The sequence below is a fragment of the Manis javanica genome, chromosome 15, assembly GCF_040802235.1.
Source record: "Manis javanica isolate MJ-LG chromosome 15, MJ_LKY, whole genome shotgun sequence".
NCBI classification, from domain to species: Eukaryota; Metazoa; Chordata; class Mammalia; order Pholidota; family Manidae; genus Manis; species Manis javanica.
In genome coordinates, this window is record NC_133170.1 from 51,584,429 (window position 1) to 51,611,589 (window position 27,161).

Consider the following 27,161-nt stretch of genomic DNA (forward strand, 5'->3'; position numbering starts at 1 on the left):
CCCTCCAGTGAATGGGAAGATGGAGATGGATGTTGAGGGAGTTTCTCCGCGCTCGGAGCCCATCCCCCGCTCCCAGGGGGCTGGCGGAGCCTGCCCGGCGCCGCCACCGCCGCCCCAGCCCCAACCCCGGCCCCGGCCCCGGCCCCAGCACCAGCCGCAGCCGCCGCCGCCGCAGCAGCTGGCTCAGGATGACCCGCCCGGCGAGAGTGCGGGCGCTGAGGACAGCGACGATCCCGAGGCGCGACCCCACAGCGAGAAGGGGGAGAGCAAGGTAGGTCCACAGTGTCGGAGCTGTGACACCTTTTGCACAAAACCAGGAGCTCTAGTAGTGGCTGTCACTTTAACCTCTCTGCTGCCCCCACCCCTTCCCTCGCGTGTGTGGTGGTGGGGGCTGCAGATGTGGGGACGGCGTGAGGTCCAAAGGGACCGAAGAGGGACAGTGACTTTCTGAACGGGAAGGGTGTGCAGAAGTCTGGTTTCCGTATTCGTCTGTGTGTGCAGAGCAAAGTCTTGTGGCACAGGCGGTGTGCTGCCCAGGGTAGAGCCCGGCGCCTCAGGAGAGCGGCGTGCAGAGACGTCTGCTCGCGCGCGCCGTGTAACCGAGGCTTGTTTGGGGGATCTAGGTCAAGGGAAGCATGTCTTCAGGAGCTGCCCAGCGGCTTCTAGACTCCTCGGAGGCAGGTGACATCAACCTAAAGATGACAACAGTGGGAGCGAAGTTTGGCTCATTTGCTTAATGGAGAGCAGGAACGGAGAACAGTGCTTTCCCGGCGCTCTAAGCCCGAGGTTCTCCTTTTCCGCGGGCAGCACCCCCGCTGGAGGGCAGGGACAAGTGCCTGGCAGCAGAGGAGCCCTGCTGTGTCATTGTAGACCAGGGATAGCTGCTCCTTACTGTGGAGAGAGGGGTTCTTCAGGTAATTGGATTCCAGGAAGAAATGGCTCAAATGCCATTCCCTGGTGCTGGTGTCTCTTCCGTTGAGAAAATTGTAGAGGAAATGCCGAGAAAATAATGCCTTGGTAATGTGATTAGAGTGTATTTATTACAGCTTTGTCTCTGAGCACAGCCTTCCTTCTCCATGCACGCTTGGAGTTCAGGTTTGAAAGCTAGAGCTGTTCAGCTGCGTTTGTGTGAAGTGTACACATGTAGTTGTTAATACATTTTGAAACTGGCTGCTAATGTTGGGGAAAAGTTGGTTCGGCAAATCAGAGTAGTGGAACCCAAGAAGGGTCAGTCAGTGCACTTTCTCCCTTTTGCTCACCTGAGGAGGTGTGGGAAGACAGCCATTTCTGGTGAGAAAAGAATTGCATGAGTGCGTCTTCTAGGAGACTGCTCCGGTTTCTGTTGGACCTCTCCGAAGGCACTAGAGGATTAAACAAATACCTGAAACGTGTCGAGATCACATTGAGTGTCGCTGTGTGTATCTGGAGACAGGCTCCCTTAACAAGGTGGTATTTGCGAATGTTCAAAACTGTTTTGCATTTTGAAACTGAGCTGAGGATTGAAATTGTTGTTTATCTACCAAAATCAATATTGTAATTTAAATGGCAGTCGACTGAGGAACTGGAATTTGAACACACTCTAGATGGGACTGGGGAGCCTTACAAATACATACAAGATTTACCTTGTAAAAACTATGATGAATTTTAATATTCTGATATCCTCGACTTTGCAGTTGCTTTTGATTTCATGAATATTTAATTCTGTTACGACTGCATATTTACTACTTTAAATGACTGTCTGCACTCAGTTGTATGAAATAACCATAACTGAGCATCATATTACCTAGTTGAATAATTGTCTTTTGCAAAATGGGTATGGGGAATAATTAAAATATACAGCTGGTGCTGCCATTTCCATATCATTGGTTCATATGCCGTGAGCATGAGAAATTCCTGCCATCAGCAAAAAATCTATGCTTATTTGTTTCTCTTTGATGCACCATGCAGACTGTCTGATGTTCTCCTGGTTGGGAGGCAGGAGGAAGGCAATACCCTACAAATATTACAGCAGGTAAAGAGAGGGCTGAAAGCGGGTTGATTACATATCGTTAATTAGCATGTTCAGATTACAGTATTCCACTGATGTGATTTGGTTTATGTTTGTCTGCAATTTCTTGGGGTGGAAACAAAATAGTACTTTTTCCCCCTCCAGGTGTGTGTGTTAAAAAATGATGTTGCAGCCTCTCTTAACCCAGAAATCAGCTGTGTTAACCCTTTGCTTGTCTCTGGTACCCTGCGGCTGGTTCTTCTAAGAGTTTGAGAACAGCTGCTGTGTGTTTCAGACTTGAATAACTCTTTTTGTCTTTGATGGATAGTAAGGCAAGTTGTAAATGGACTTTTCTTAGCAAATCCTGGTTTCATTAGTGGGAAGGCCTTTGGGTGTCTGACCAAATTATTCTACTAAAATATAAATGGAAGACAAAGTGGGATAAAGTGGAATGGGGTTTCGCCAAGCTGTTTGGGGTGAGGTGGGGACATGATCACCTTAGGATTTAAACACAGTAATGTGCAAATGTAAAGTACTGAACTATTATGTTTTCTTTTCACTCATGAGAGTAATAAAACAGGAATTTTGGATATTATATTATTTACTTATCCCAAGCCAGGGTACTATAAGAGGATGTCAGTGGATATTACCACTCCTCCCCCACCTATCAAAGAAGTGTTCAGGGAATAATGGCATTTTTTTCCAGATTCTGGTTTGGGGCCATAATTTATTTTCTCATGAATTCACTGCAGTTGTCTTGCTGGAAAAGAAATCACTTAGTGCCAGATCAGCTTGTCTCCTAAATTGCAGGTTCATGGTCATACATTCTCAGAAAGTCTCTGAGCTAGAAAGAAAGGTTAGAAAACTGGATCAGTCAAGGGATATTTTTTACACCAGAGTTCCATGACATAACTGGTGCTTTCTGTTCCTCGAACAACAATGCCTGATTCCTCTGCAGCAACTACTCTTGGTATATATGCTATATATTTGATTCCACAAATTGGAGAAGACCCCACACTGACCGTCTCTTCCTGCTCTGTGCTTTAAGGCAGGTTCATATTAAACCGTTACAAAAAGCAATCACGTCCGTAAACAATGCCGTGACCCCCTTTGGGGACTTAGTGAGCTATCTCCTGACCCATTACCTCAAAGAGTTCTTCCTCCTATCTGGAAAGAGGTTTTCCATACTAGACAAAATTCTTTTCTTCGAATCTTACAGTTGAAGATGAAATGATCACTGTCCTTGAGAGGGAGACCTTGAAATCCCTGGCGACCCTGGCTTTGATCATCGTCTAAACCTTCTTGCAGAGTTTTCTGTAGGCCTTACTTATTCCATCCTTTCAGTGCCTTTTAAAACCCTCTGAAACACTTTGCTTACTAAATAACTCTGGGATAGATACTGCTCAAACTTTGCTTGGAAAGGTTAAAAAAAAAGTTCCTTGTGTTGAGGACTAGACCTCAGTATTGTGTTGCATCTGTGTTATCAAGTTACTTATACATATTTCTTCTTCTGATCCCAGATGAGTGATATTTGATTTTTTCTTGTCAGATTTAGCTTTGTCTCATTCATATGTTCTCTTTTTCTTCCTCTGTCTGTCCATGTCTCTTACACACACATTGTTTACCGTGATGCTTTATATAAAAGTATGTATTTATGGACAAGGTGGGAGGTATGACCAAACTCTTTTTTTCTGTTGCTCAGCTCTTATGAAATCCTTGGTTTGAAGGTAGTGTTATTGTTGTGGTTCTGAACTAGAGAGATTACTGTTGCTACATCAATACCTCACCGATCAACAGAACTCAAGATTCTCCCTTCAATGGCTCGCATCAGTAATGCCATCCTAAACTGTCAGTCTTAACACAGGGTGCTGTAGGGAACCTCTTGCCCAGCCTTGTCCAGTGCATTTTTAAAAGCCTTTCTTTAGAAATAATTTTGGATTCACGGAAGAGTTACAAAGGTAAGAGAGAAGATTCTCATACTATTTGCCCAGCTTCCCCTCATGTTAACTCCCACTCAGTCATGCTGTGTATGTCCCCCATGAAGAAATTAACACAAGTGTGATACTATTAGCTGAAATTGTGCCGTCAATTTTTGCTGAGCAAATGTGTGACATACCAAAATTTTCCATTCTGTCCTTACAGGATGTAAAACTTTCTTCCCACCTAAAAGGCTCTATGAGAGGGTGTTTAAGAGCCAAATTTAACTTTAGATTAACTATGTCCCTTCTTTCCTGGTGGGTAGGAGCAGCTGGTGAATTATAAAGGTTGAGGTCCCGAGGGCTGTGCATGAGGCTGCAGTGAGCCCTGTGGGAGCTGGGACTTTGGCAAAGCTCTTGAGTGCTGTTAACTTATCGGGAATGACAGTCTTTTTAATTTTATACTGAAACACATTCCTGCACCAGGTAAGATAGGGTTTGTCAGCACACAGAGGACAGCAGAGTCTCAAGTGACAAGCAGAGGAGAAAAGGCAATTGATAAAATCAAGACAGTTCACTTTGATGTCAAACCCCATGGGTGTTTGTTCTGGCATGAAAAATAACAGAAGCCTTTTCACTTTTGCATCATGCTAGCCAGGGGAACCCTGATTTCCAGCCGCAATTGCCCTCCTTAGGCAGGATGTCACTGTCCATTAGGAGAGTTGGCTTTCTGATTAAGAGTGAAATCAGAAAGGCTGGCCTTGGATCTTGGCTCTGTAGTACACTAGCTGTTAATTTCAGTTAAGGACCTAACCTTTTCAAACCTCAGTCTTTTCATCTGTAAAACAGGAATAATTATAGTGTCTACCATCTATGGTTATTTTATGACTGAATGAGACAAAACGTACAGTTCTTGATTCAATGCTTCATCAGTACTGACTGTTCAGTAATTGTTCATAAAAATAATTATGATTATTATTTCTATTGTGGTCCAAGGTTCTGAAGAGAAGAATGAGTTGAAGGTCTAAGTTCACCTTGAATTTTCCATTTTCCAGAGGGCTGTTACGGACACTATTGTATAAGCCAGATTGGTGCTCAGTGACTCGATTTTGCCCTGGTGGCTCTGAGATGTCCCCAGGCCTTTTCCTGGTGGGCAGGAGGTTAAGCATGCTTTTTATCCTCACTTGTCAGTCAACTGCTCCTCTCTCATCAAGAAAGCCAGGAGACTAGGATGGAAGGCCACTGCATCCAAGCCCCAGCTTCAGGGGTACACACAAGACATTTGTAAAGCAGATGGAATGTCCTGCTTTTACACATTATACTTATGGCTTCTCAGGAGGACAGGGTGGTCCATTTTAAGACTTAAAAAAGATTGAGCTAAAGAGTTGTATCTTTTAGGGCTCCTTGGTTGCAAGCAACAGAAATCAACTTTAATTTGAGCAAAGGTATTATATTGTAAGGTTGTAAGGTAATCACAGAATTAAAGGAAAAATGATAAAACTGGTTTTTGGGAAATACTGAAGCCAAGGGATCTCAGAAAGATCTAAGTAGTAGAAAGTGATGAACAGTCAGTCTCTTGAGGGCAATGGCATAAGAATAGATTCCAACCATATTTTGCCTTCATGTCACTCTGCTCAAGATCTAGAATCCATGGAAAGGCTACCTAATTGGCCTTTCTTGGGTCAGATGATCTGCGTCCTGGCCAGGGAAGGGTGGACATCCACATCAAAGGTTCTGGCAAATTGTATCTGGATGGGGTACAATTCCTGGGGGAAAATATCAAGGTGCTGTTACAAGAACAAGGGGAATAGCTATTAGGGAGCAAAACAATTAGTGTAACTTCTCAAGAGAGTTTAGGAGGAAAGAAAGAAGAAGGGAGAATGTGAGGGAGAGAGAAGAAAAAAAGAGAGAAATTGAGGGAAAGAAAGGAGAGAGCCAGACAGAGTTAGAGACAGACAAATGAACTTAGTCAAGAAACTGGAATATTTTTGAGCATTAATTTTCTACCATTTGAAAAGAAAGAATACAGAGGAAAATTATGTAACCTGTTGGCTTATATAATGAAGAGGGGAGCAGAGAACTTGTCCTTATTCTTTCTGCCAGGTGAGACTCCAAGAATTAGGAAACTGGATTGGAATACATGGCTGACCAAGTCTGGTCCTCCACACCCCACAAATTTTACAGGAACCCGAGGCCCCATGACAAGTGATTTGCTTAAAGGCAGAGCTGGACACTTGCAGGTACTGTAATGTAGGACATGAATCTTGATGGCATGGTTAGTTTCAAAATCCCCTGCTTCTTAGAAAGTCCTCACCCTCCCTGAATTATGACATGGTCACAGGAAGCATTTGGAGTCAACTTCAGGAATTCAAAATTCTTAATTTCTCCACTTACAGTAATACATTGCATATCTGCTGAGCCAATGATCTAAGGGTGAATGTGATTGGACCCTGATGTTTGAAAATATAGACCTTTGTGGAACTCAGGTCCACTAGAATAAAATATATTAACATTTTTGTGTTTGCCCCTAAATTAAAGCAAGTTGGTTTCCTGCTCAAATCACTAAAGCTTTTTCTGTGACCTTTGAATTTATATGTCAAGATGTTTCTGTCCTAATATTTGTGCCTTACATCCTACAGAGGACATCCTACCCTAGGAGGGCCATGGACAGTGTGTATCTCAATTTTGGGTGGCAGATGGGGTGGGGGGCAGTGGCCTGCTCATTCCTGAGTACATACTCTGCCAGCAATGGACCTGGCACAGGTGTTTAGTAAATAGCAGTTACAACGAATCTGTTTTGAGGTATTCAGTCAACATGTATTAAGCACTTGCTTAGATGCTCGAATTGCAAGATTGAGAGAAGTTTCATGGAAGAGACACACTTAAGTGTGTATCACGATGCTGTCAGGAGATGAGGGAGCCATCCAGAGATGAGAGCAGGTGGATTGCAGAGGGGCATGCTGATTGATGGCATGGAAAGGCCCTGAGATGCTAGATCCCAGGAATGGGAAGTGCAAAGAAAGGGCTTTCCAGATGTAGGACATGTGTCCAAGTTTAGAAACACTGAGAAATCTGCAGCAGCTCATCCCAGGATGGCAGGCGGCAACCGGAGGTGCATTTCCCCTGGAGGCCTCCTGGTGGCCTGGTGGAACCTCGGGGCTTTCTCTCATAGACTGTGGTTGAGCCTGAAGGCTGCTGCCATTGTCCCAGTCTAAGCTGTCCAGTAGGGCTTCCAGTGGGGGAATGTCATGGATCAGTACATCTAAAAGACCATGAGTCAAGAGGAACAGAATTAACTCCTATTTACTGTGTGACAAGAGAGGACATTATATCACTTTGTGAATAAAGGTCATTCAAGCACAAAAAAGAATAAAGAAATATGATTTACTTCAGAATAGAGAAAGAGTAGGTAAGCAGGCTTCACCCAACATCCTTCCCCTGATCCCAAACTCCACAGTCCTGTGTCTCCCATACATCCATCTCCTGCCATCGTGGCCATTGACTTTCCTGTCCCTGCCTCTGCAGACTTCCATGCATGTGGGTCCAGGGCTGGGAGCTGCTATGGGCACCTGAGCATCAGACCGGAGATTGGGTGGAAGCCTTGTTACTGAGAATATCCTCCTATTCTCCTAGGCCTGCCTGTCAGAGTTGAAGTCCATGGTAAGAGGGATCCAGTTTCTTGCACTAGGCCGTTTGTCTTGTACAAAATAATTTTAAAGCATTCTCAAGCTCAGCCAGATATGTAACTGGGGCAGCTGGAGGAGCAACTCTGCTAGCATATTCTTCATAAGTGGGGCCTCTGAACCCAGTGTTAGGTCAGATGTGGACCCAGAAGGCGTTAGAAGTAGCAAGTGAAGTGAGTGTGTGGGACACGCGGAGACGCTGGTTGGTGAACGGCTCCCCATGCCTTGGTTTGCTCCCCCAAGAACCACAGGCGCTGGCCACAGCCCGTTCACAGAAAGCAGTGGCTGGGTCTGCCTTGCCCATCCTTCCCAGGCTTCACTCCACCCTGTCCCAGGGTTGCATCCCCCTCCCCAGGCTAGACCCTCTATGTTTAACAATCTATTTTCTTTTAAAAATAAGATTTATTGGCATAATTTACAGACAATAAAACTCATGATTTTTAAGCATACAGTTCAGTGTGATTGACAAATGCACATACCTGTGTTAGCACCCCACCAAGCAGGATATAGAATGTTCCTGTCACTTCCAGAGAGTTCCTTTGTGTTCGTCTGCAGACAACCCCTCACCCCACCTGGTCTTTTCCAAAATGTCATGTAAATGGAGTCAAATAGCAGCCTTTGAGGTCTTCTTTTGCTTAACAAAATGTCTTTGATATTGGCTCATGTTGACGTTTGTATCAGTAGTTGTTATTCCTTACTGAATAGTATTTCATTGTGTGGATGTGCTATATATGGTTTACCCACCTACCTGTTACTGGACATTTGGATTGTTTATAGATTTTTGGCTTTTAGGAATAAAGCTCTGATAAACTTTTTTTTATTTTTTTGCGGACATACATTTTCATGTCTCTTGGGTGAATTCCTGGGAATGGGACTACTGGGTGGTATGGCAAGTGTGCCTAACTTTATAAGAAACTGGAATCTATTGTCAAAAGTAGCTGTTCAAAATGTACTGATCCATCATACATTGCCACTGAAAGGAAAGGCGCAACACACAGCAGCAATTCACCGGAGAGTTCCGCTTTATTAGGGAAAGGTGCTGGGTTATATAAGAAGGCACATAGGGTGATTGTGGTGTTACTTCTACCGGGCTGGTGGCTGTTGGCTAGGTGCTGGGATTGGGAGGGGGGCAAGAGGTGATTGGGCTTCAGGTGGCGCTGATGGGAACTGAGGACCCCGAAGAGAAGCTGGAAGTTTGCCATCTTACTGGTGGGGGCCCTTCATTCCCCCCTTTCTCCTCTATGGGGTTGTGGATGTTGCTTTCTCTCTGGCTGCTTCCTGCTGAACAGGGGCATAGAAGGGAGTGAGGGCTTGAGGATTGGGAGGAAAGGGTTGATAGGACTCCCCGCAGTAAGGACGAGTAGATGTGGACTTCTTCAGGTTTGGAAATCAATGAAGGTTCCCTGTAACCATAGGTTGAGGACCTGTTGATTCCAATGGTGCCAAGAGGATATGGGTTTCAGGAGCCAGGCGTCTGCGGCCATTGTTTCCAGGAACAGTTTCCAGTGGAAAGAGGGGTCCATCTCAGTGTGTGGTGAGGAGGTCACCTGAGGGTGAGGGATCTTCTGTGGCCAGAAGCTGGTAGTTCCTGAGTAAAAGCTGGTTGAAAGCTTGATTAGAGATGCGGAGGTAGGGGTGTAGATAGAGAGGCAGTGAAGTGCACTGGAGTGGGGTGGAGTTGGGCCTACACAGTGGTGGATGGTGAGATTATCTGCATATCTGGTTCCCATAGGGGTATGTCTGCCAGGGGGCAGAGGGGTTGTCCTTCTGCATGGAAGGAGTAGTTGGAAATATTAAGGGGCATGGCGGCCAGCAGTGGGCGCTGTAGTGATGCGCACAAGAAACAATTGGCTGTGTTAAGGGTGTGGTTGAGAAAGATGGTGGTGTCCTCAATGAGCTGTAATGAAGAGTAGGAGAAATGGGAAGAGGGGTGGGGATAAGAAGATGAAGAGGCGCCGTCAAGAGTTTGGATAATGACTTTTTTGGAATGTCTGCTATCTGATGCAACTTGAGAGATCTGGGAATTAGAAGGAACATACTTTCGAGAGATATGAAGGGTACCGTGGGGGATCAAGGACCCCCCATAGTAAACTGAGGCTGTGACTTTGGCAGCCCATCGAGAGTCCCAGGGATCTGGGATTGATAAGGAGAATGAGCCGTTGGGATATTTCATGAAACGGTTGGAGGAGTAATACTGTGGGTACTGAAAGTTACCCATGTAATGAATGGCGCAAGACTAGTAGGGACATCTCCTGTACGTGTCTGGCCATCACCTGCAATAGGCTTGTTTTTGGTCATAGAGGAAGCAGAGGTAGGGAGAATAAGGGTAGCTGCTAGTGAACACTTCAGTGGAGGGAGGAAAGTGGAGGTATAAAGGCTCAGAGCAGCTTTTCGGAGGGCAGTCTGGTGTGGCAATGAGGGCAGTAACTTTTGTTTGATGCTGTGTGTAAGTCTGTCTGACTTTGAATCGCCATACAAAGGAGGCTGGGGTGGCGGGGAAGACAATAGGAATGAGGAAAAAAAGCGAGACAGCAGTAAAGGAGGAAAAAGTCATGATTCGGGTATGGATGGCAAAGGGGGTGAACGGGATTTTGGAGGAAAGAGGACAGTAAGGTCAGGAGTCTGGAGGGAGGGAGAGTCTGTAAACTTTTGTAGGTTAAGAGATCTTTTAGGTGATGTGGGGACAGAATGGTAAGGGGCGCCCTGAATGTCAGTTTATGAGCTTCTTTCTGCAAGAGCTGTCAAGCGGCTACTGCTTGTAGGCAGGGGGCCCATCCCCAAACTGTGGGGTCTAATTGCTTGGAGAGATAAGCTACTGGGGCAAAGGATGGGCCATAATATTGGCTTAGGACTCCTAGAGCTTGACTGGACCTCTCATGAATGTATAATGAGAAGGGCTTCGACAAATCAGGAAGATGGAGAGCTGGGGCTTCCACAAGGGCTTGACAGAGTTTAATGAAGAAGTGTCGGGGTGAGGAGGATAATGGTTTTTTAGGGGGGCTCTTGCTGAGGTCGTATAGGAGTCTTGCCAACAGGGAGCAGGGAGAAGTTAGGGATCTACACTCTAAAATATCTAGCCAGGCTTAGAAAGGAAAGGATTTCTGTCTTGGTTTTGGGAATGGGCAGGTCAGAGAGGAGCCATTTTCTGTCTAAGGCAATGGACTTTCTTTGTTGAGATAGAAGGAATCTGAGGTAAGTGACAGGAGGGGAAGAGATTTGAGGTTTGACAGGGTATACTCGGTAACTTCTGGAAGCTAGAAGGTTAAGAAGGGAGGCAGTGTCAAGTTGAGACTGTTCCCACGAGGGACTTCAGAGTAGAAGATCGTCCATGTATTGTAATAAGGTGGACTTGGAGTGATCATGATGAAACTGTTTGAGGTCCTGAGCTAGGACCTGTCTAAAAATATGGGGACTATCTCGGAAGCTTTGTGGCAAAACTGTCCAAGTGAGTTGTTCAGAATGTCTTGTGTATGGGTCCGTCCAGGTGCAGGGGTCTAGAGGGATAGAAAAATGGGTCCTTGATATTTAGGACTGAGAAGTGGGATGCTGAGGCAGGGATCTGCGATAAAAGACTGTATGGATTTGGAACTAAGGGATGGATAGGGACAACGGCCATGTTGATGAGGCGAAGGTCTTGGACAAGGCGGAAAGATCTATTGGTTTTTTTAACAGCTAATATGGGGGTATTAAATGGGGAGTGAGTGGGTCTGAGGTAATTTACGTTTAAGAGATCTTGAATGATGGGTTGGAGGCCTATGAGGGCTGAAGTGGTTAGGGGGTATTGGGCCTGACAGATATACTGAGAGGGGTCACGTAATTTGATAGAGGCAGGGGGACATAGGGCCACAGAGGGGCTTGTAATGTCCCAAACTTTGGGATTTACAGGGTGTATGAGGGCAGAACCGGAGCTTTCATTGGGTAGAGGGGGGTCGTCGGCTATGAGGGCCATCAGAAAGGGAGTACTGGGGGCTGTAGGAGTGGATATAGTTATGGAAATGTGGAGGAGGGAAAGGATCTCTCGTCCTAGTAAAGGAATGGGACACTGGGGCATAACCAGGAAGGAGTGGGAGAAAGGTATGGGATTGTCTAGGATTGTGCATAAAAGGGGGAGGGGTTTAATGGGAAAATCTGTTTACCTCCTACCCCGACTATAGGAGTAATGGCTGGCATGGTAGGGCCCCGGTATTCTCGCAAGACTGCGAAGGTGGCTCCTGTATATAGGAGGAAGGAGATGGGGTGACCGTCTACTGTTAAAGCAACCCTGGGCGCCTGTTTGGTGATGGAAATGGTCGGGCGAGAAGCCCCCGGGCCCCGTCAATCTTCTTCTGCCAGCCCCACTACGGCGGGCTTAGGATGGGGGTTGTTCATCCAGCCTCCCCTTCGGGTAGTTGGGCAATCAGACCCCCCAGTGGCCCTTTTTGTGGCATCTGGGGCATGGGGTGGTAGGAGATCTGGGGGAGGGGCATGCCCTTGACCAATGTCCTTCTTTTCTGCACTTGAAACAAGCTCCCTGGGGGGGGCTTGTTTGTAGAGGGGCGCCCAGGTTGTGGTTTTATCAGTTGGGCCAACATCTGGAAATTGGCCTGATCAGCCTTTTGTTTACGGCGTTCTTTCTCCTCCTCCCGGTTATGGAAGACTTTAAAGGCCACTGTTAGGATCTCAGTCTGTGGGGTAGTGGGGCCCTGTTCTAACTTTTTGAGTTTAGTTTTAATGTCGGGGTAGCTTTGAGCTAGGATGTATGTCATAAGGACATGTCTTCCTTCAGGTGTTTCTGGGTCCAGGCTGGTATACTGTAATAGGGCTTGAGTGAGTCTAAGAACTCGGAGGGGGTTTTGTCTCTCTTTTGAATTATGTCTTGGAGTTTTTGAAAATTGACTACTTTATGAGCTGCCTTTTTCAGACCTGCTTTTAAGCAGGAGGCAAAAATATCTCGAGAGCTGAGACCCATGGCGGTGTTATAATCTCAGTGTGGGTCTTGTTCCGGGACAGCAGTGGGGCCAGGGGGATAGGTGGGGTCAGTCCTGTGGGTTTCGGTAGTGTGCATTTGGGCGAAGTCCCAAACTCGTCTACGCTCTTCAGGGAGGAGAGTATTGGCCAGGAGCATGAAAATGTCATGATGCGTGAGGCTGTAAGACTGGAGGGTCCATTGAAACTCCCTGATATGTATGTCGTGGGATCAGTGGAAAAGGAACTTAGGCGTTTCTCTAGTTGGGCTAAATCTCCTAAATGCCTTTGGATCCTGCTACCTCCAGGAGGGGGGCGATAATTTTGGGGGCTCTCGGGACCAAGTCTGAGGGGGACTGAAGGGTTCTGGCTCAGTCTGTGGGGGAGTGACGTGTTCTAGCTGCGCCTATTCAAGCAGGTCCTGAAGTGCGGAAGGGGGGCAAAGAAAATAAAGAAAGATAGAATCGGACCCACATGTCACCAGCTAGCAGCCCAGCTGCTTGCCTCTGTTGCTCTAGTTGGGCTTGAACTCATGACTCTGAGGTTAAGAGTCCCATGCTCTACTAACTGAGCTACAGCAGGGCCCCAGTTAATGGAATACGTAAACAGAATGTTCTTTGTTCTCCATTCCTGCTACATCGGCAAGTGGGTGAAGGGCATACTTAGAAGCAGGGGCGGTGTTTCTACGCATCTTCAAGGTCTCCCTATTTTCAGAGTGAGGAGTCTTGGCAAGATATGTTTTTGTGGGCAGATAACTTCTAAGGACTGCACATGTTTTTGTGGGCAGATAACTTCTAAGGGCTGCACCGGTTGTTCTCTAGCTTGTGCTTTCCCATGCTGCGTTCAGACATGGGGGAAGGTGCTTTCCCATTCTCCCTACAAACATGTGAGAAGACAAAGGCGGTCCCTAACAGGGGAGAAATAGGTGATGAGGGCAAAGACGGAGGAGGCCCCTGGGACCTAGTTAAAGGGGGGCTGAAAGGCTCAGGCTTAATCTGCGGGTGACGAAGGCGGAGGAGGTGAGATGGGGAGGAGATGGTGGGGGAGGAAGGGAGAAGGGCTGTTGTAGGAGAAGAAGGGGAAGGGAGTGAACGGGAGACTTCTGTGGGGGCAGCGGCTTGCAGGCTAGGAGAACTTGGGGGGGCGGGGAGAGGAGGAGGAGGAAAGCTTCGATATAGGGAATCTCCTTCCATTTTTTCAGGCGCTGGCAGTAGTTAAAAAGATTGCGAGTGATGTTAGGATCAAGAGTTCCCCCTGCGGGCCATTTTTTGTTATTGTCTAGGAGGTATGTCGGCCAATCTTGGGAGCAATATTTACGGAGAAGTTTTGGTTTTATATCAGGCGTCAGGGAGAGGGTAGCCAGATGCTTAAGCAGGCATTCAAGAGGTAAACTTTCAGGGAGGGATGAGGAGGCTCCCATGGCTAAAGGACAGAGAAGGAGACAAACAGGGGAAGACGAACGGAGATCCTCGGACTGGAAGCAGACCACAAGGAGACAAAGGGCGTCCCCGATGATCCTTGGTGGTCTGCGGAAACTCGTATACGAGTCGGAATTTCTTGGGAAGTGTGGGTCATCACCCAGACTTCCCTAAGAAGGCAGAGGGCTGGAGTCACGAGTTACCTAGCGCTAGGCGTTTTCGGCGGACGGAGCAGAAGGAGGAGGGGGTGAAAGGGAGCGTTCTCATCCACAAAGGAGTCACCTCGTTTATGGCTGTTGGAGGGGGGTGCCTGAGAGTCGGCTGCAGCCGTGAAGGCCTGAGGTGGGGATTTATGACTGTTGGAGAGGGGCCTGAGGGCCCGCTGCAGCCGTAAAGGCGTGACGCGGGGATTTATGGCTGTTGGGGGAGGGGCCTGAGGGTCCGCCGCAGCCATGAAGGCCTGAGGTGGGGAGAGTTCCCTCCTCATCCTCAAGCGTCAGGGCCTTGCCGGACGATCACGGTCAATGGCACTGCGATAGCTCGGAGAAGAGTGGCTCACCCTGGGGAAATTTTGCTTAAAAACTTTCAGCACTGATGGAAGGGACGGTGAATGCGTTTATGACTGTTGGAGGAGGGGCCTGAGTGTCTGCCGCAGCCGTAAAGGCTTGAGGCGGGGATTTATGGCTGTCGGAGGAGGGGCCTGAGGGTCCGCCGCAGCCGTAAAGGCTTGAGGCAGGGATTTATGGTTGTTGGAGGAGGGGCCTGAGGGTCCGCCGCAGCCGTGAAGGCCTGAGGTGGGGAGAGTTCCCTCCTCATCCCCGAGCGTCAGGGCCTTGCCAGACGATCACAGTCAATGGCACTGCGATAGCTCGGGGAAGAGTGGCCCACTCCGGGGGGAAAACTTACCTAAAGGCCAGAGAGGAGTGGTGAGTGTGATGAGCCAGCGCCGGAAAAAGAGGATGAGGGCAAGCTGCTGCTGGTGTCAAGGGGAAGACAGGGCCCAGCTGGGGTGTCCCGTCTCCCGGGTTTCGGCACCAATGAAAGGAAAGGAGCGACACACAGCAGCAATTCACCGGAGAGTTCCGCTTTATTAGGGAAAGGTGCTGGGTTATATAGGAAGGCGCATAGGGTGATTGTGGTGTTACTTCTACAGGGCTGTTGGCTGTTGGCTAGGTGCTGGGATTGGGAGGGGGGCAAGAGGTGATTGGGCTTCAGGTGGCGCTGGCAGGAACCGAGGACCCCGAAGAGAAGCCGGAAGTTTGCCATCTTACTGGTGGGGGCCCTTCAGCCACCATCAGTGCATAAGAATTCCAGTTGCTCCACATCATTGCCAACACTGGTGTTCTCAGTATTGTTCATTTTAGTCATTCTAGTTGGTGTGTAATTATATCTCACTGTGGCTTTGTTTTTCCCTGTTAAGTAATGATGTTGAATATCTTGTTATGTGCCCATGTGCCATCTGTGTGCTTTTTTTGGTGAAATCTCTGTTTAAACCTTTGGCCACTTTAAAAAAAATTTGTGTTGTTTGTATTCTTATTGTTGATACAATTTATTATGTTCACATAGGTTTACGTTTCTGAAACCCTGATGGAAGTATAAAATCACAAAGCAAGGGACATATTGAGTTTCTAGTGAAGTAACATTTACTGGCCATTTGTCATGTTCCAGTCACAGAGCAAGGTAGATCACATTGGGTGACCTCATTTGATGCTCCACAGTAATCCTGTGAAATAACTATGATTAGCCTGGAGGATACACAGTATATGGCAGAGGAAGGATTTACATTTAAGTCTGCCTGCCTCTTAACATTTCCCACCTCTTCAGGTGTGACTCAAGGCCTGCTCTCTGCAATATACAGGTTAGTTTCTCAGCCCAGACTGCATGCAATGCGCTGGGTGTTTTAAAAGCAGCCCTCAGGTGAAATAACACTGTGGCATTGACATGCAAATCAGGACATTGAGCTTAAGGCAAAGAGTACTCCCAGTTTTATTTCAGTACTGAAAAATTCCTGTCCACTTCGTGAGGCAGAAAAGTGAGAATTCTCCAGAGGAGTGGGAGGTTTGAGGTGTGCATTTACATTTCAGTGCCCAAGGGTGTCTATCTCCAGCATTTACAGTCCTGTGGTTGCTCAGAGGGCTAGGGTAGGGCTGATTCCTGGGAAGCAGATATCTGTTTAAACTCTGGTTTTGTTCCTAGGGGATGTGAGGACCTGGGGGCAAACCATGTAAACACACTCTGGGTTGAGTCTCTCACTAGTAAAGAGGATGGAGAAGGTCTTCTTACCACAGCTGGGCATTATAGGGATTCACCTACCAACTGAGTGACAAATTCATTCATCCTGGGAATCCCTGGGTCCTGGATTCACCAGGATAGCTGGCCACCCTGATTACGGGATCCAGGTAAAGCATCTGGACCACTGCAGACAACCAGGATGGGAGAGCTGTCACTGTTGGAAGTGTGCTGGGGCATTCAATCCCTGTGTCAAAATGACTCATAACATTTGAGAATGAATCAGGGCCTGGGAATGATTACAGGTTCACCAAATTCACTTAAAAAAAAGTTCAAAGCAAGCCACTGGATTTGAATTAGACAATCCGTTACCTTTCTGAACAAGTGGCTGTAGAACTTCCCAGGCAGCTCCAAGGCCATCAACCATGAAGTAAGTGTGTTTTAGAAAGCTTCCCTGGCTGCAGAAGGGAAGGCAATTTGGGGGAGTGCTTTCATGGGGAGGACAAAGTTCAACTCAATAAATAATTTTTTTGTAGTTGTGGTTGGTAGGTGTGAGTAAAATTGCAATATTTCCAGAATCTCTCACCTGGCCTTAGTACATCTCCATATCAATACGTGTTTCTAAGAGGTGGAGATAAGTAGTCCATCTCCATACCAATAGGTGGTTACAGGGGGGAAAAAGGGCATATCTGGACCCAAGAGGCATGGTGGGGTCCTTTGTAGCAGGATCATAAGAAGCATGGGGCAATAAACAGTTTTCTCTTGCTTTATTTCTCCCTTTGAACTGATTTGAGCTTCAAAGGTTATTTGCCCTGGGGTGGGAACATACCCCGCCTCAGCCCCCAACCCCTGCCACTCAGAGTTACCGTAGGGCTTGTGTCAGTAAGGATCAGAGGCAGTATTTCCCATAGGCCCTCAGTTGGGAAGGAATTGCTCTTGGGAAGATAATGTGACATGGGATCCTTCTAAATGAACTCTTGGACAAGTCACATTTTCTTTGAGCCTCAGGGTTCTCACCTGAAATAGGGATAATATTTTTACCTTTCTAAGAACTGTCCGAACAAATACAGTAGTACAGGGCAAAGCCTTTTGTAAACTCTTACACAGGTGTGAGTGTATGTGTGTAAATCTCTCTGGTTTTGTTGGATAAATGAGTTTCCCCCCATGGTTTTCTGTGACCCTATTTAGGAAATTGAGCAAACAAATATCTCATCTGAGTTAAAGGTGCTGGGAGCTGGGATACCCAGGAGCGTGTACTCATTCCTGGGAGGGATGCTCTCATATAATGTTGGGTGGGTTCAGGTGTGTGGGAGGCCAAGGGGCTGGGCGTGGGCTGCAATGATGCTCCAGGGACATCTAGTCACCTGGTGACTCTAGAAGCTTGCACACCTGCCCGTCTGTCTTGTTTGATCTTTGGATGACAGTAATATTGGTCTTTAAAAAAAATTTTTTTTTTAGTTTTTGTAGCTCACCAGTGTCCTACCCAGAGCCAGTGCCCAAGCTAGTTCCTCTGCTGGGATTGCCCTTACCCCCTACCTTCACTTCCCTCCCACCCAGGTAATTCCTATTCAGCCATCAAAATTCAGCTCAACACCTCAAAGGAGCTTTCCCTTATTTGAACCTTTCCCACCTGCCCCATATGTCAGGTCCCTGCCAATGTGGTATCATACATCAATTGTGTAATCAGCTGTTTACTGTAATCCATGAGGGTAGGGGCAGGTCTCTTTTTCACAGCTGTTTCTCCATCCGGCACATAAGACATTACACGTAGTAGGCCTTCAAATGTATTTTTGACAAATAAGGTTGGGTATGAACACCCATTTTGACAATCTTTTTACCCAGTACCTACTTTCTTGCCCAGAATGTCCATGTCCTCAGGCAGTGCACATTCTTATGGGAAAGGCAAATAATAAACAAGTAAGCAACTAAATAAATATGACAGTAAACAAACAACAAAAAAACTAATCTGACACTAGTGGCGCCCCTGGCTGTCTGGCCACAGGTGTGTATTTATATATGCAAACCCTGACTAACCATATTTATACAGGAGCATGAATTCAGGGCAGTAAAGAAATCACCATAACCCAGGCAGTGTTTTCCACAGTTGCCGTCTGTCTTATGGCCCCAGAGCCTGGCCACCTCCTCTCTGCTTCTCTTCCCTTGCCTGGACAAGACACTCAATTTCTCAGCATTCTCTTCATTTCCTAGATGTGCATTATCCAATATGGTAGTCAGTAGACACAGGTGGCTATTTAATTTAAATGTAAACTTAAATTAAAAATTCAGTTCTTCATTTGTGCTAGCCACACGTCAAATGCTCAAAAGCCTTTAGTCTCATGGCTACCATCTTGGGAATCGCAGATACAGAATGTTTCTATCACTGCAGAAAGTCCTTCCAGACAGCCGTACAATAAACTGAGTTTACCTCTCCTAGCCTGCCCCAGCCTTTGTTGACTGACATCCCTCTGAGATGCTCTGAAACCAATCCTCTGACAAAGATGGAGACCATCCAACTTTCTGGGGTTTGCTTCAGGTTCTTGGTGAATTATTTAGAAACCGTTTTTGAACTACCTATACTGTTGTGTATAGACGCTGCTTAGAGCAAGAGCTCATTTAAAAATGAGCACTTTAGGCAAGTTGTGTTGCTATTTTAGGCGTTCCACTCAATCTTGGTATTGGTCCTTAGCTGTTATAGAAAACAGTCTCTGGTAAAGTGGTCCAAGAGATGGCTTTTCTATTATCCAAGTTCAAAGCTTTTATTGGAGGGTAGTTGAACCGCCAGCTGAAGCACCATTGACATCTCTTTTTTGCCATTTACTGATGACTGTCTTCACGTGGAGGGATCTCTACGATGGCGCTTGTCAGAATACACAGACTGAGAAACTTGCCGAGAACCCAGATCTAGTATTATCATGGAGCCCATATGCTCGCACCAACAACACAGGGAATAATTTTCAAATTACACAATGGATAAAAAGTACTAAGTTACAAAGCTATACCCATAAGGTGGCCTGTTCCTCTTCTTCATAAATCCCACTGAATAAAATTCCAAGTACATGGTGATTACTGGTGGTTTCAGGTTATGGATAAATAAGAAAAAGAGAGGATGTGAAAACAAAGTCTGATAATGAAAAATACCTTTCAGCCCTTTTTGTATTTCTTTTCTCATTCATGAGTGAGAAAAGTGATCTTTTTAAGACTGGAAAAAGGACTGGGGAGTTAGTCCTAAAAGATGGTGATATGTAACTCACTGTGCCTTTGTCTCGCGTATCATCTGAGTGTCAGCAGGAAAAGAGAAGGGAAAGTGGCTCCTGGGTGGATCTGGTGAATTTCCTCCCTGTTAGCTGGGATGAAAATTTGAGTGACACCTTGAAGTGACTTAAAACTCTTTTATTTACACATCCAGTTCGCTGGGAGGCCCCTAGGCATCCTGTTTGGAATGTAGCAATGCATGGAAAGCAGTGAAAATGAGAGATGTGAGCTCTCTTCTATCCCAGCTGTGCTAGGTAATCTGGACCAGGGAGTGAGCATGCAGGTGACAGATTTAAAATCAGGAAAGAAAAAGGCATGTGGCTAAGCCAATAATAATGACACCATTTTGGTATTTTTATGTACTATTTAAACAGGTATCAAACACACGGAGGTACAGGAAAATTAATATATTTGCCAGAAGTTAGAGTTGTAGCCAAGGCAACCATAATTGCCCATTAGTGATTACCTTCTTATTTGTGTTTGAGTTTAAGACAGGAAACTGAGGGTCATTCAGGCTTGTGCATCAGGGAGGTCCTCTTCTCACCACTCGGGTGTTGAGGGTGAAAGATGAAACTGTGGTTATTGTGATGTCACCAGCTTCGAGCACCTCGAAGCCCAGAAAGGTTCAAGTACAAGGAGGGAGACTAAGGGAAAATAGAATGGCTAGTGGGTTTTTTCGCCCTGGGGATCTCCTTGCCTTAACCATTGTGTCTTCCTACCCTCACCACACAGAAATGTGTGTGCATTGCATGTGTGACAGGCATGCAGCTCAGTCAAAAGCCTCAATGTTGGGCAGATGCTTGTCCACTTTTTCCTCTACCTTCAGCTTTCAGGCAAGTCTGGAATTCAAACAAACCTCCTCCTTTATGGCCCACGCCCTGAATGCCAAGGAGAGTTGGTATTGGTGGCAATGTCAACATGTCACATGGCTTTGCTGCTGTGCATCCCTCTAGTGAAGGAAGAAGAGGTTAAGAAAAAAGGAAGTCCTTGAGGGAAAAGCAAAACCAAAGACAACATTTCACTGCTGCTGTGATGTTTGAAAATGTATGTGAAATCTTCATTTTGATGCATCCATTTAAGTCTGGCCTAAAGCTGAGATTTACACCTCCAAGGGTATCCAATATAACCATAAAGTAGCACCACACACTTCGCTACATTATTTAGTTATATTCTTTCCCCTTTTCCTTTGGCATCAGTTGTCTAATAGTTCCCTTTGAGAAACTAAAAGTTCTAGGAAGGGTTAATTGCATGCTGTATAAAGCATTAAGGTCCACCCCTATTCAGGGCTAGCCTGTGGGTCTGTTTAGTACCAAGCAGGTAGAGCAGTCCTACAGAAGTGTTCCAGCCAAGGGTCATATCAGTCTCTAAAAAATAGCCTGGCTTTCTGCTGCTGAGTCATCAGAAAAAAATGAGCATGGTAATTGAATTGGGGACTTAAAAGGGTCACGAGGAAAACAACCACATCTGACTGTTGCCGCTGTCATAAGAAATTCTGTTAAAGTGCAACATGTAAGGCAATGTCTACCCCAGTGGACTCAAGCAGGCTACTTAGTTTTCCCCCTGATGAGTGGCAAGATGGTGTCCAGCATTGGTGCCAAGGCAGGGCAGGTTTTGATAACACATCTGAAAAGTGAGTCTCGACTGTGAATGCCCGCAATGCCTTCCACATATTGATTTGGTTCTGGGAAGGAAGTCTGGCTTCCCCAGTCTGGATTTCTCTATGACAGAGCAACTGGCACAGAGGAATTCTCTGAAAAAGTAGGGCTCTTCTTCCAGCGTGGCCGAGGTAACTGACAAGACACTAGCCTCTCCATTTGGAAGGAAACTGATTTGGCTTCCAGTTGTGTGGATACTTGGTTTGTACAGGTTCAATGAAATAGCCATCTTTTGGCAAGTCAGGGATCTAACTCTTCTCTAAAGCAATGGTTGTCCACTGGGGGCATTTTTGTCCTCGTCACCCCCAGACAGTCAGTAGTATCTGCAGAGTTTGGGCTGTCAGCCAGGGGATGGGCACTCCTGGTATCAAGTGGGTAGAGGCCCTGGATGCCACTACATATCCTGCAGCCATGAATCAGCAGGCCCCAAGTGTCACCAGGGCCAAGGTTGAAAAACCCTGATCTGGAGAATGTTCTTGATTTTCAGGGTCTTGATTTTGTATATATTTCATGTAGATGGGAAGTTATAAGCAGAATTTTGAGGGGAAGGTTTAAGCAGAAAATATTTAGGGCTTTTCCCTGTTTTGGAGTTGTCAGGACCCCCAAATGTGTGAATTTGTCCTTTTGCCAGATCTAATTCTAAGGGAAAGTTTTTTACACCAAGAATTCCAAGTGTTGTCTTTGCTTATAACAAAATGGACAGTCTTTGAGACCCTTTCTGTTGCCTTGAAGGCAGCAGATGGGAATCATCCTCCCTAAAAATAATTTTTTTAGACCGTAACAAAGATTTTCTCTCTCAATGCCAAAATATATGTGCTTTGTGTTTCCAAACCAGTGAATTCAAATCCTGTAGCTGTTAGACTCTTATTAAACTTTGCTACAAGCATTTTCTTATCTTGTATAATATGGATTAATCCATGCTTATGACTTTTCAAATCAAGAAAAACATTGTATCCCAAATAGTTGACATGTTTTCTTTTAAAAAACACAAGAAAGGCTAAGAATATTTAGCCGCATAAAATACTGTTGATCAACTCAGTAAGTCATGTTGGAGAAAAGACAACTACTTAAACTTACCCAGTGGGGTTGAACACTGTTAAACAGGTATATGAGCAGTCCAGATTCCATTCTTAAATTTTGGTAAGGATAAATAAGGAAATACTTGGTTAGGAAGGAAAATTCTGTTGACTCCACCTGAATCTTGAAAGTTTTAACCTACTGAATTTGTTATTTTAATTTTATTAAACCAAGCAATTAATGATTAGTCTGTGTGAAATGGCCAGGGAAGGGCCTTACATCAGTTTAAATATTCTGAGCCCAAAATGACAAACGTGATTCTGCATTTCAGGGCTTAGCAAACTTAATGCACAGGGCCAGGTAGTAAATATTTCCAGCTTTGTGAACCACATGGGACTCTGTCTCAACTACCTAACTTTGCTGTTAGAGTGTGAAAGCGATTATGGACTGTCCATGCACGGTTGGCTATGGTTGCATTCCAATACAATTTTATTTACAAAAACAGGTGTTGGTCCCTCTTTGGCCCTTAGGCCTTTGTGTACCCACCCCGGCTTCATTGCACTTGGGTAGGTGTGTCATGGGCAAATGCGTAATTCCTGTTGTTTTTTGCAGTGAGGAGGATTATTCATGGAACCCCAATACTATCTTCAAAAAGTCCAGGTTAGGAATCATGAAAGCGTTAGGATGGGAAAAAAAGAAACCTGCCATTTCACATGATTCCCAGCAGAGTGGGCCTGCGCCTCAGGTGGCTGGTCACAATGGTGCATCTTACTCAACAGTCATCAGACTGTGCTCCACTCTGACCTTGGTAGTGTACTATAAGTCTGATGCTGTCTTGTTCAGCTGTATTCTGGGTCTTCCTGATATACTCTTCTGATGTGGGCTTCTGTTATTAGGCCTTGTCAGTGTGTCAGCTAATAGAATGTACAGGCGAGTGATGGCTCCTGCAAAGTGTAAGGAGAAAAATGAGCCACTGTATGGTCCTTGCTTTCTGTTCCTCAATAATCACACCAATGTGTTCAAACTCTGTGACACTTCCAGCAAGCCAGCCAGTTACAGTGTGAAGGCAATGAGAGATTTTTTTTCCCCACCTTGTAAGTGCCCTCGGTCACGAAAGATAAAACTGAAGTAGTGTTGTGTGTGGGTTCTCAATCTTGGGATGGAAGTGGCACAGTGCCCCCTGCAGCAGCACAAGCATAAAATTGCCCTGAAGTCTTCATTTTCTGTGAAATGTGAGGCTCTTCAGAAGTAGTTTCTGATTCCCTGAGTGAAGTATCTACTATGTTCAATTAGCTATGTTTTCTTCAATTCCACCAGTCAGCACACACACACACACACACACACCTTTAAACTTGCTTTTCACATGAGCCAGTAACAAGTTTAGGAGTAAAACCTTTGCTTCCATGTTAAAAAAGAGCCTTTAATACAGGTAGAACCAATTCCATCATGTGACAGGGTTGAAGAAAATATAATACTTATATGATGTCTGGCACAATCTATTCTCCTGTTTCCAGAAAGCATTAAAAAGATTAAACATAGACAGCCTTAGGTTCTCTCCTTCCCTCCTGCCCTTTTCCTGCCTCCCCTCCCATTCTTTCTCTCTCTGTCCATATATATAAAAAGCAAGCTAGTGAATTAGTTGTATAACACTAACTGCTGCATAACAAATTACCCCCAAACATAGCTGCTTAAAAAACAATAAACGTTTATTATTTCACACAGTTTTTGTAGGTCAGGAATTCAGACAATTTAGTCTGGGTGGTTCTAGATGAGGGATGGTCATGAAGTCACGGCACCCAGATGTCAGCGAGGGCTGCAGTAATCTGAAGGCTTGACCGAGGCTGCATGATCAGCCTCTGATACATCCCAGCCCTGTGACTGCCAGGGTGGTGCTGGTTGACGGTAGGAGGCCTGAATTCCTTGCCATGTGAATCCCTCCATAAGGCTGCTTGAGTATCTTTACAGCATGTCAGCTGGTTCCAGAGCAAGTGATCTAAGAGGGAGGGTGGTGGAAGCTTCAGTGTCTTGATTATCTAGCCTGGGAAGTCACACTCTGTCATGTTTGCAGTGCCCAGTTGTTCACACATGTCAGCCTAGTTCAGTGTGGCAGCAGACAATGCAGGGATGTGAGTACCAAGAGGTGAGAATCTGGGAGGTGGGTTCCTCTAACCATTTACTTGAAAAGATTCTTCAGATTACTACCTGTTCTTATTTTCATTTGCATAGAGATAGAAACTTCAGCAAAGGTCCTTTGTAAACTTATGGAGGCCATAACTGACTGAGACTTTTTCACAAAAATAGAGATATGAAACTTGGCATATATCTGATAGGCTCAGTTTTTTTTTTTCTTACTATTAATAGCACCTGTCAGATACACTAGCTGGACATGATAGTCGATACTGGTCAATTCTTTTTTTCTTTTTTACATGTTCTAGAAACAACTTTATTCTTTCTTCTCTCTTCTTTTTAAAATTTTATTTATTTATTATTATTTTTTAAGGTATCATTGATATACACTCTTATGAAGGTTTCACATGAACAATTTGTGGTTACTACATTCACTCATATCATCAAGTACCCCCATACCCCATTAAAGTCACTGTCCATCAGTGTAGTAAGATGCCACAGAGTCAAAAATATGAAACGCTTCATGAATTTGCATGTCATCCTTGTGCAGGGGCCATGCTAATCTTGTCTATATCATTCCAATTTTTGTATATGTGCTGCCAAAGCAAACATGATACTGGTCAATTTTTAAAAATTGTCCTAAAGGTTGTGATTACTTGTATCTAGATTTTCTTTTCCTCTTTTCCTTAAGTATCCTGACTGGTCTTAGTGACTCAAATCTTTCATGTAACTCTCCTCCATGGAATTTGTGTTTGTTACAAGAGGCTGAATTGCCCTTAAAAAGAGAAAAGAACTAAAGATGTATGATGTGTCAAACATAATAAGACCTTATTTCTCACTCATGTCAGTCCTACATGTATGTTTTCTGGTCGGTGGTGGTTTTTCTTCATGCAGTGAGTCAGGGATCCACCCTCCTCCATGTCATGGTCTACCATCCCTGGAGGTCAAATTATTACTTGCATCCAGTCTGAGGAAGGGATAAGAGCGTGGAAATGGCGACACCACTTATGTTCTGTCAGAGAGAACCTGTCACACCCTTGGACTCTGACTAGTTGAAGGAGGCTGGCCGTTGTGACCCCTCAAGGGCCAGCTGCTTCCCAGATACAGTAAGTTCTCTAGGAGGAAGAGGGCGATCTTGGCAGAGAAGCGACCATCTCTTTGAGATTCAGATGCCAGAACTTGTTCTGCCTGGCAACAGTCACATTTTATGAGAACTGAAATTATGCCTTTGTGAAGTTTTGTGACAAAAGTCAGTATTACTTCACTTTGAGTAAAATTTAATATGATGTGAACCTAATCCCATCGTAAAATTTTCCACAAGAATCACATAATTTCAAAGTTGGTGGCCGAGTATATTATAAATATTTTTAAGTATTGATAAATGGGGTGGGGAAGGTGTCACACTTTGGACATATAAACAAGTGCTCACCCTTCTTTTTCGGGATTATTGTAGAATAATGTGAGGTCCTCAAGATGCCAGTGCTTCCACAGGAAATAATCAGTCTTGTTTAAAAACTGTTCCTGAACTTAGTCATGGCACTGGGTCTACTGATACTCTGACTTGCATATCGAGCCATTTTGACCCCAATGCTAACATGGTTATCATCCAGTTGAGGGGCTTCTGAGTCATTGTCATCACTGCTTTTCTAATTGTCATTGTCTTCTGCAATGTCACTTGTTTAGCACATACAGGGGCCAGGTATGACCTAAGTCCCCACAAAACCTTCTAAGTAAGTGTGTCCCCCTAATAGGACCATTAAGCTAATTGAGTTTCAGAGACCAAGACTCAGTTAGTGGTAGAACTATGTACATGCAGCTCTTCCCCTTTCTTCCATGGTATGGTGTCCATCAGACTAAGAGCAGCATAGTATTTTTTATTTTGATCTCACATCTCTAGCCTCAGTTATATCACACGTTTCCTGACCCTTAACTCACATTATGGAGGGTTTTTCCTACTTGTTTTAAAAGCATTCCTGATTCCAAGCATGGGATCCACACTTCTGACCAATGGCATCTTCTTTCATGCGGTGCTTTGCACACTGACAGATGCTTTGAACAACCTTTTCCCCAGCCTTTCTCTGAACATGGGTCTCCTTTGTGAATGAATCCGCAAGCATCTTGAAGAAAGTGGAGCACTGAGCAGTAACCATTTTGAGAGAGGACAATCCAGTCTCCTGTGACAAAGAGAGGCAGGATTGATGGTCCTTGTGAAGGCAACTTGGAAGGAATCCATCTATTACCAATGTTAGCGAGGCTTCTACTCTGTCCCACACTACCAGCCCATTGGTCGACTGGAAAATGGATTCAGCTGATACGGGTTTTCTCATTTACTGGGCTCACAAGCCCATGTTGTCTTCGACAGCTCTTCCCTTGGTCTAGCCTCATTGCATCGGTCTTCAAAAGTGGAGCAAAGAGCAAGCTTTCAAACTGCACAGCTCTCAGTTGGAATCCTGTGTCAGAAACTTCATAGCTGTGTGTGATGTTTTGGAAATTACTTAATTTTTCAGTACATCAGTCTTCAGTTCTGCAAATAGAAACGATGATGCCTAAAGATTAAAGCAACACATACACAAGTATTCAGCAGTGTCAGGAGACTGGTAGGTCCCCAATAGTTGTTGCTACATTAATTTGCTCATACAAATATCAGTGAGGAATGAAGTACACAACAGACAGTGTGAAAAACAGTTAAAAAAACTGGGGTTGATCTTTCTCAACTAATGAGTGTGCAGACTGGCGGCTGCTGGTATTGTCCAGGCGCTCCACGATGTCAGGGCTGCCATCTCTATAATTCTCTTGGCTTTTCCCTCATGTTGGCAAGACAGCTTCTGCAGCTCCAGAGATCATGTCTGAGTGCCAGGTGAGAGGAAGAGGGAGGATCAGCTGCACTTTCTTCTAGTATCAAGAAATCAAAAAATTATGCAGTGATTCCACAG

At 45.3% G+C, this 27,161-nt stretch overlaps 1 protein-coding gene and 1 non-coding gene across 3 annotated transcripts in view; one reads left to right on the forward strand and one right to left on the reverse strand.

Annotated features, from left to right (window-relative positions):
* Positions 1-27,161, forward strand: part of RBMS3 (RNA binding motif single stranded interacting protein 3) — a 1,487,986-nt gene that overhangs the window by 190,972 nt on the left and 1,269,853 nt on the right. For both annotated transcript variants that reach the window (XM_073222890.1, XM_073222891.1), the window contains one exon: positions 9-271. In XM_073222890.1, coding sequence (XP_073078991.1) covers positions 9-271 — 263 coding nt within the window. The remainder of the gene's footprint in view (positions 1-8; positions 272-27,161) is intronic.
* LOC118970588 (U6 spliceosomal RNA) lies at positions 24,734-24,836 on the reverse strand. The gene has a single exon (XR_005058644.1). It is a non-coding gene; the product is annotated as a U6 spliceosomal RNA (small nuclear RNA).